The sequence below is a fragment of the Etheostoma cragini genome, chromosome 4 (assembly GCF_013103735.1).
Source record: "Etheostoma cragini isolate CJK2018 chromosome 4, CSU_Ecrag_1.0, whole genome shotgun sequence".
NCBI lineage: Eukaryota > Metazoa > Chordata > Actinopteri > Perciformes > Percidae > Etheostoma > Etheostoma cragini.
In genome coordinates, this window is record NC_048410.1 from 15198246 (window position 1) to 15207502 (window position 9257).

The window sequence follows — 9257 nt, forward strand, 5'->3', positions numbered from 1 at the left end:
ATGTTAGCGGTGGAGGAATGTTGTACATTGACATTGAAGTACTGTAGGCCTACTTAACTACAATCTGGAGGTACCTATACATACTGTATAATGCTACTTGTAACTTCTACTCTACTACATCTCAGGGGGAAATACGTTTTACTCCACTACATTTATTTGACAGTTTTAGTTTTCAGATGGAGGTTGTTTATTCAAAATATAAATCAATCAATAAAAGCGGTATGATTGTAATAACAGAACTACCCAGGAGTATATACAGTAATTATAATGAGCCCCACCTTTACCAGCTGCAACATCAAAGTTATGAACACATCAATCATTATTTATTCATAATATATATTATCCCGAAATGGGACTATGAATGCAGGACTTTTTGCTTTAGTATTGATATTTTTTTACTTAAGCGGCAGTTTAGTACACTCTCTCTCTCCCTCTCTCTCTCTTTATCTCTCTCTCTCTCTCTCTCTCTCTCTTTTTCTCTTTTTCTTTCTCTCTTTCTCTTTCTTATTTCTCTTTCTCTTTCTCTTTCTCCCTCTTCCTCTCTCTGCTGTTTGGTGTGGTGGGAACACATTAACATTCTACATTCTTGCTTGAAAGCATATGGTACGGCCCCCTTGCAGTCCAGTTTAAATTAAGAATTGACAACAAGGTGAAAACAGCAATGGAACTGGGAGGGAAGAAAGGACACCCCTCCTTTACACTTTCTTTGAGAAAACTGTTGTCAGACATGCACACAGAATTATGAAGCACTGGTCACACATTTTTTATTCTGAATACAAACTATTACCTTCAGGTAGACGTTACAGAGCCAGCATATGTAAAAACAACTGCTTTAAGCCTACTTTACTCCCACTGTCTATAACACTACTCAACAAGAAAACAGGCTAATCCTTACTTTTATTTCATATGCATATCTTCATATGACTTCTCTTCCACATTTTATAATACCTGCGGATGTATACCTTTTTTTCTCTCAGGGCATGTGCAATATTTTCATGTTCAAAATCTTACATATCTTTGTTGTATGAAAGTTATATACTGAGTCTTTTGTGCACCACTGTTCTCTTTTAAATTCGTTTTTTTAAAGATTTATTTTATAATAATAAATAATAATAATAATAATTTTTTTTAAAGGCATTTTCAGCCTTAATTTTTGATAGTAAAGTGGAAGACATGAAAGGTGTGAGAGAAGGGGGAATGGCATACCGTTTTTTTTTACAGGAGTAAACCTCTATATATGGGCGCCGGCTCTACCAACTGAGCTATCCGGGCGCCCAGCACCACTGTTCCATCTTGTGGCTATATATTGTTTTAAGTTGTTTGCAGCTGTGTGTAGCAGTATTGCCCAGGCAAAATTTCCCTTTGAGGACAATAAATTGTATCTTATCTTATGCTTCACTTTTTGTGTTATAGTAAATAATATAGTTTGTGTTGTGTAAAGAAAGGTTTAAAGACAGTCTACTGGCAACATCATTTATTTAATATAGATCTCCAATACTTTGTGAGAGCAGTTCAATGATAAAGCATATTTTATGATTTTCATTTGTGTCTCTCACAGAGGTTGCAGGTTATTCTTCAGCATCCTTTGCCTAAAATGGATATAAAAAATGGAAAGAAGAAATAATGAATGACAATTGGCTCATATAAGGTAACCTTTGCAGGACTGAAGCAGCCAATTATTGTAACTTTTTTTTTTAAATAATATAACTGCAAAACAAACTTAGCTGATGAAAGAATTAGTTTTTTGAATTACTTACTTTTCCAATTTCCCGACTCTTTGCCCTCAGCTTGTTGACCTGAGATTCAGCAATGTCGGCTCTCTCCTGAGCCTCCTCCATCTCGTGCTGCACCTTCCTGTACCTGGACAGGTGAGTGTTGGCCTGCTCCTCCTATAAGGAAATTCAACACAGGAGTCAACATCCATCAAGACTGAGGATATATACATTTTATTACTGCTTCTGGTAATAACGGTTTTGTATTTTACACTAAAGAAGAGTGTGGTTGTATTTTTCTGTCTCTAGGTCTGAGTGTACACCTTTGTTTGAGAAAATACAGTAACAGGTTTCTGACTCACAGCCTCCTCAGACTGCCTCTTGTAGGCCTTCACTTTCAGCTGCAGCTTGTCCACCAGATCCTGAAGTCTGGTGATATTCTTCTTGTCCTCCTCCGTCTGCAGTTTACATTAATTGATCATTATGTTGTATTAATTTGCAACTTTGTAAGATGACTGTACCAATCAATAGGGAAAATAATGCCCACCTGATAGCTGAGCTCCTTCACTCTTCTCTCATATTTACGAACACCTTTGATAGCATCTCCTCCTCTTCTCTGCTCGGCTTCAACTTCAGCCTCAAGCTCACGCACCTAAAATGGGAACAATGTATGCTCTTACTTGGAGGGCAAGATTTGAATGTTAAAAGAAAAGTTGATATCAGATCAAATTTGTCTTTACCCGAGCCTCCAGTTTCTGAAGCTGCTTCTTTCCACCCTTCATGGCCAGATTCTCAGCTTCATCCAGGCGGTGCTGCAGGTCCTTCACTGTCACCTCCAGGTTCTTCTTCATCCTCTCCAAATGAGCACTGGTGTCCTGCTCTTTCTTCAGCTCTTCTGCCATCATGGCCGCCTGAAATGTTGTTAAATGTTATATTATTATGTATAAGCCTGTTGCAATCTACTGTTTCATATGCTATGATGAGGTAGAGAAATGGCCGAACATACAATATTATGCGCTAACGTGTTATGTACTATACATATATGCTATATTACACAGAAATGTGTAAGGATGACTTACATCAGTAATGGCCTTCTTGGCCTTGTCTTCGGCATTTCTCGCTTCCTGGACAGCATCTTCCACTTCACCTTGGATCTGGACAAGGTCAGCCTCCAACTTCTTCTTGGTGTTGATGAGACTGGTATTCTATTATTAAAGAGGCAAAAATGAATTATCATGAATTGAACTATAGAAGAACAAAGTGAAAGTTCTTGTTTGTCAACCTTTGAGCATACCTGAGAGTGCAGCAGTCCCACGCGCTCGCTGGCATCTACCAGCTCCTGTTCAGCCACTTTGCGGCCTCGCTCCGTCTGCTCCAGAGCAGATCTCAGCTCCTCGATCTCAGCCAGCATCAGGTTGTTCCTGCGCTCCACCATGGCAACCTGTTCCTTCATGTCTTCTTGGCCTCTAATGGCTTCATCAAGGTGCAGTTGGGCATCCTAAATTGAAAACATTGATAGATATATGAGCAAACACTTTGGGCTTTTATTTGAAGCAAGATGCTCTGCCAATAATCTTTCAGTGGATTTACCTTAAGCTGTCCCTGCACGTTTCTCAGCTGTTTCTGGGCTTCGGCTGACTGGCGGTTGGCGTGGCTCAGCTGAATCTCCATCTCATTCAGGTCTCCCTCCATCTTCTTCTTAATTCTCAGGGCATCATTCCTGCTCCTGACCTCAGCATCCAAAGTGCTCTGCATGGACTCAATCACTCTCTGGCTGTTTCTCTTGATCTGCTCAATCTCCTCGTCCTTCTCTGCAAGTTTTCTGTCAATCTCACTTTTTACTTGGGTGAGCTCAAGCTGAACACGCATAATCTTGGATTCCTCATGCTCCAGGGTAGCCTGTGAACAAGTGTGACGTTTGTCAACTAGAGCAGCTAGTGAGTTACAGTGAAGAAAAATAGCACTGAGGTGTCAAGTCCCACACCTGTACAAGAAGAGGTTCACACAGGTGTGCTCTAAAGCTCTTCTAATATTTACCTCTGCCTCCTCCAGAGCAGTCTGGATCTCTGACTTCTCGCTTTCCACTGTCTTCTTTCCCTTCTCAAGCTCATGAATTGCCTTACCGGTGTCACCAAGTTGCTCACTCAAGTCTGAGATCTCCTCTGTTGGAACAGAAGAATAAAGGATATATTTTAGAATATTAAGCATGATAAGAAATTAATGAAGTAATAGAGATAATCAGAGAGTGCATATCTGTTAGGGAAAACAGAATAAATGTGTTACGCTGCAGGTTCTTGTTCTCTCTCTTCAGGGTCTCCAAGTGGTCCAGGGCTTCTTCATAGGAGTTTTTCAATTTAAACATCTCAGTGCTCAGTGACCGAGTCTCCTTCTGAGCTCCTTCAAGCTCTGCCTGGCTTTCCTCATACTTCTGTTTCCATTCTGCAAGAACCTGAACATGTAGGGAAAACAATTGAGTGTTTTTTGTTAAGTTACATTAACCAGTCGAAAATGAATGTTAATACAAAATCTAACCTTGTCAAAGTTCCTTTGTTTCTTGTCGAGGTTTGCAGCCAGAGCATTAGCTCTCTCTACATCGATCATCAGGTCTTCCACTTCACCCTGCAGTCTCTGTTTTGTCTTTTCCAGAGAAGCACATTTTGCATTCACAGCCTCAATAGATTCTTCTGCATCCTGAAGACGCTGGGCAAGCTTTTTCCTAAAAAAACAACAAAAACATACAGTTAACAAGATTTATGATGATTAACAGAATCAATGCATGTGCTAACGTGATTTCAGGACTGTTCATTACTTAGCCTCCTCCAGCTCCTCAGTGCGCTGAATGGCATCAGTCTCATATTTGGCTCTCCACTGAGCCACCTCGCTGTTGGCCTTGGACATTCCACGCTGCAGCTCAGATTTGGCCTCCAGCTCCTCCTCATACTGCTCTCTGAGAAGGTCGCAGTCATGACGAGCTGACTGAACAGCATGAGCCAGGGCGTTCTTGGCCTATGAACCAAATGAACAACTGATTAATGTTTGATACCAATCATCTGCTGGACTTTTCCACTGTAATTTCCCTGCTGATTTCATAGATCTGTTACCTTAACTTCCTCCTCTATGTGCCTCTTCAGCTCCTCAATCTGCTGAGTGTAGGCCTGCTTGGCTCTCGTCAGTTGAGAAATAAGAGCTTCTTTCTCCTCCAGCTGACGCGAATATTCACCTAATCAAAGATGCTAGTTGTTTATCTACATCCAAACAACATTTCAACAGCTAACGTAATAATTTATATACAGTGTTCACATTAAAATCCAAGAAAGTTTTCCTCCCTGGCCATCATGTTGAACAGAGATACATCTTACGTTGACTGGTTACGTAAGTTTACAGCTAGTGTAAATCAGGTAGAAGAGAATGAAGGTGGGATAGGGTTGTTAAACAGCAGAGAAACATTAGAGGTAAAGTTGGATTTAGGTTTTTGACAAGACAATGTTTTAATATACAAAATTTAAGAAGCCCAGTTTTTTATATCCATACCATTTTCAGTTTGAAGTCTTGCTTTCTGTGCACTTTGGTCGTTTAGCTGACGAACATTTTCATCATTCTTGGATTTTAGCTCACTCAATTGATCTTCTAATGTCCTGCACAGCTTTTCAAGGTTTGTCTAATAAAGGAAGCATGAGTTAGTATAAAAAAGTAACATTGTTTTTTTGCTTCCTGCAAGAAAATGTAGGTCTCTCACCTTTGATTTGGCGACAGACTCCATATTGCTGCTGAGATCATCGATCTCCATCTTGTATTCACTTTTCTCTTTCTCCAGCTTCTGTTTGACTCTCTGGAGGTTGTCAATCTGTTCTCCCAACTCTGCCACACTGTCAGCCTGCTTTTTGCGCAGAGCTGCAGCGGTGGCCTCATGCTGCAGGGTGGACTCTTCCAGGTCACGGCGCAGCTTCTGAAACTCGGCCTCACGCTTCTTGTTCATCTCGATCTGAGCAGAAGTTGCTCCACCAGCTTCTTCAAGCCTCTCGCTGATCTCCTCAAGTTCCCTGGAGAGATCAGACCTCTGCTTCTCCACCTTGGCTCGAGCAGCCCGCTCAGCCTCGATCTCTTCCTCTAGCTCCTCAATACGAGCCTGAAACACCCAAGTTTTAACTTAAAATCCTTCAAGATATTTGTATGTTCCTATTATCCTTTACTCCTACTTCAAATTGTACCTGCAGTTCCTTAATCTTTTTCTGTAGCTGGGTTCCAAGAGACTGCTCATCCTCAATCTTACCCAGGAGCTGGCTTATCTCAAAGTCCTTCCTGCAAGAGACAGAAGAAATAGGCGTATTAGAGTTGTGTACTAGTAGTGCCTCTCATGAAATCATTTAGTGCAACTAGCTAGATGGATGGCGTTTGTTCATTCTTACTTCTTTATTTTCTCATCAGACTGCTGCTTGTCATTCTCTAGATCCATTATGGATTCCTGGGCCAGTTTCAGATCTCCTTCAAGCTTCCTTTTTGCTCGCTCAAGATCCATACGGAGCTTCTTTTCTTGCTCTAAAGAACCTTCGAGCTAAATAGATGTTTTATAAAAATAAAGTTATTTTCAGAAAACCAAACTCCAATTTTTAGTTAATTTATGCTGTTGTTTTTTCAATAGCCATTCATCCCTTTTGCATTCAGTAATTACCCCTCTAGATAGTTGTTTTTATTGTTAGTGGCAGAGTTGACCATTCCTGCATTGGATTTAAGTTGACTTCATGCACACAAGGGATTCACAGGAAACAAATGTGCATGTAATCCAAATATATCTAGCTGATAACAACTTCAGTGTTTACTATTCATTATTTTAACACTGTGGCAAAGCTGTTAGCATTAACAGTAATTGTTTATCAAAATGTGTCTACAATTCAAGATAGTGTTATATTTTTCAGTGCTATGACAACGGTAGTCTATGTTCACGACGTTCCACTTCCGGGATTGCCCCGGTGCTGCAGAAAAGTCTGCCAGATGCATCTCTTTTCACCGATGACAGTTTCCTTCTGCTTTCTTTGTGTTTGAATAAACAACCAGTCAATTTATAAGGGCTATGGTTAACTGCTCCTCAGATCTCTGCATGGTAAATTGAGACAGGTGGCTGGCCTATCTGTACAATCTGAGATTTCTCTAGCATGACTAAAACAACAATTTTACATACATGTTCCACCAAAACAAGTTAAATTCCGAGGCTAATTTGCAGATGCTTTATGGGTGGATTAGAGCAATACATGACAATTGTTATTGGTTTAAAGAAAGGCCAATAAACCGGGGCATGATATCTCCCCTCCTGGAAAGTGTGGACTAGCCAGACCCTCCTCCACATTCCTGTGGAGGAAGGTCTGGCAATGCACGACTATGAACACGGTAACCACGGCTGTCACCAAATTAACCAGGACTGAACTGGGATTACCAAATTTAAAATATAGATCTTTGCTGCCTTTTAAGCAAGTTCAGTTTTTGCTTTTAAATGTAGATGTTACTCACATCGTCCACTTGCTGTTCCAGCTTGACTTTAGCCTTGGACAGAGTGTTGACTTTGTCTTCCTCTGCCTGCAGATCATCAAGGGTCTGCTGATGGGCCTCTTGGAGGGCTTTCTTCTCTTTGGTCAACTTAGCAATGGTCTCATCTTGAGATGACATTTCCTCAACCAGGTTTTTGACCTGTAAAAGTTTACATGAATTTTAATTCACAAGTTTTTAATCTACATGAAAAAGTTTGATTGGAAAGTCTCCTTGTGACCTTGTTCTCAGTGGCATGTTTCTCCTTTTCCACTTTGGCCAGGGTGAGCTCCAAGTCATCAATGTCTTTCTTTAACTCGGAGCACTCGTCCTCCAGCTTCCTCTTCTTTGCAGTCAGCTCTGCATTCATTTCCTCCTCATCCTCCAGTCTCTCAGACGTCTCTTTGAGTTTGGCCTCAAGCTGGATTTTTGCTTTAATGAGCCCCTCACACCTTTCCTCCGCATCGCTGAGGTTTTCACCCTCCTAGATTTGCAGTGGCATACAGTTAAAATGATATTGAGTTAATTGTAAAAAAAATAAAAGGTGGCAAATTGTCTTGTTCTATTTAACGTACAGACTGAATTTGTAGCATCAAGTCATTCTTCTCCTGCAGCAGAGAAACCATTTTCTCCTCCAGTTCTTTCTTCTTAGCCAGAGCCTTTGTCAGATCTTCTTTCATCTTTCCAAAGTCCTCTTTCATTTGGGCCATCTCTTTTTCAGTCTCTGCACTCTTCAGCAGAGGCTTAATCTTGAAGTACAGCTTCATCCATGGCCAGGTTTTGACATTCATGAATGAGCGGATGTTATACTGAATGGAGTAAATGGCCTCTCTGACAGTGACAAAGAAAAATGTAGTTAGAAAATGTTACAAAGTTGCAGACATTAAAAAATGCTTAGAAAACTAAACAACATTAACCAGACACATTACCTCCTCTCCATCATCTTGACAAACTCTGTCCTCATGAGGAAACCTCTGCAGAGAGCCTGAGTCATTGTGACCAGTTTAGCAAGTTTATCATCTCTCATTTCCTCCAGAACTCCAATCAGACCGGCTTTGAAGAACACCTAAGAGTCAATTATTATAATTATAAGTATAAAATATTGATGATAGTAAATCTAAACAGCCATATCTGGGGAAGCATACCATACCTTTGTGTGGCCAAACTTGTACTGAGTCTGGTCCACATCGATGGATCCCAGCAGTTTCTCTGAGGCCTTCTTGTTGTCGATGAATTGGCCTTCTGGGATGACACTGGCATTCAATACTTTATATCTAAAAGTAAAGATTTCATTTGGTTAGACACACTAGCTTGAATATAATAAACCGCAATAAGCGCTTTCCAATGACTGTTAAGGTTAGATTTCTCCTACCTCTGCTTGAAGTCACCGTAGAGGATTCTGCTGGGGAAACCTTTCCTACAGATCCTGATACCTTCCAGCACACCGTTACACCTCAGCTGGTGGATGACCAGGAAGTTCTGCATGAGACCTATGATATATAATTTATTATTTGTTATTGATTAGTTACAGTACAATAAATTGTCAACTCACATGATACAATTTCTTCAACATTGAAACAAAGTGCACATACCTGGTGTCTTTGATTCATTGGGAATCAGGCATCGCACAAAATGAGGATGTGTGCTTCTCAAATTTGTCATCAGCTTGCCCAAATTCTCCTGAAGAATTAAAAAGACATTAGATTGGCAAAATGTACTAAATTAGTGCCATGAAGTACGTAGTAAGTCATTCTTTCATATCTTACCCTGAACAATGCAGACACAGTCTGGAAGGAACCACCCTTCTTCTTGCCACCTTTCTTTGAGCCACCTTCAGCTGTTAGTAGAACAACAATTACATTAAATGATTAAATTCAACACAAGTAAAACATTTGCATTTGCTAATAGCTCATAATGTAGGGACAGGTAACATCATGTACCTTCTGTTGAGGCATGTGATGCATAGAGGTGAGCCAACAGTTTGACTGCAGACTTCTGGTAGAGCTGAACCACTGAGTCGTTCAGGGG

The 9257-nt window shown here is 40.5% G+C and overlaps 1 protein-coding gene across 1 annotated transcript in view; it reads right to left on the bottom strand.

Annotated features, from left to right (window-relative positions):
- Nucleotides 1-1459: 1459 nt before the first annotated feature.
- LOC117943422 (myosin heavy chain, fast skeletal muscle) overlaps nt 1460-9257 on the bottom strand; it is an 11382-nt gene continuing 3584 nt past the window's right edge. The window contains exons 15-40 of the mRNA XM_034869535.1: nt 9170-9257; nt 8996-9066; nt 8822-8909; nt 8602-8719; nt 8380-8503; nt 8159-8295; nt 7805-8060; nt 7471-7713; nt 7215-7391; nt 6119-6264; nt 5921-6011; nt 5449-5838; nt 5244-5370; nt 4814-4932; nt 4522-4718; nt 4245-4428; nt 3996-4161; nt 3750-3874; nt 3303-3611; nt 3007-3210; nt 2792-2917; nt 2453-2623; nt 2260-2364; nt 2075-2170; nt 1758-1889; nt 1460-1589 (exon numbers count right to left, since the gene is read on the bottom strand). Of these exons, the coding sequence (XP_034725426.1) occupies nt 1569-1589; nt 1758-1889; nt 2075-2170; nt 2260-2364; nt 2453-2623; nt 2792-2917; nt 3007-3210; nt 3303-3611; nt 3750-3874; nt 3996-4161; nt 4245-4428; nt 4522-4718; nt 4814-4932; nt 5244-5370; nt 5449-5838; nt 5921-6011; nt 6119-6264; nt 7215-7391; nt 7471-7713; nt 7805-8060; nt 8159-8295; nt 8380-8503; nt 8602-8719; nt 8822-8909; nt 8996-9066; nt 9170-9257 (4011 nt within the window). The 3' untranslated portion in view covers nt 1460-1568. The remainder of the gene's footprint in view (nt 1590-1757; nt 1890-2074; nt 2171-2259; nt 2365-2452; nt 2624-2791; nt 2918-3006; nt 3211-3302; nt 3612-3749; nt 3875-3995; nt 4162-4244; nt 4429-4521; nt 4719-4813; nt 4933-5243; nt 5371-5448; nt 5839-5920; nt 6012-6118; nt 6265-7214; nt 7392-7470; nt 7714-7804; nt 8061-8158; nt 8296-8379; nt 8504-8601; nt 8720-8821; nt 8910-8995; nt 9067-9169) is intronic.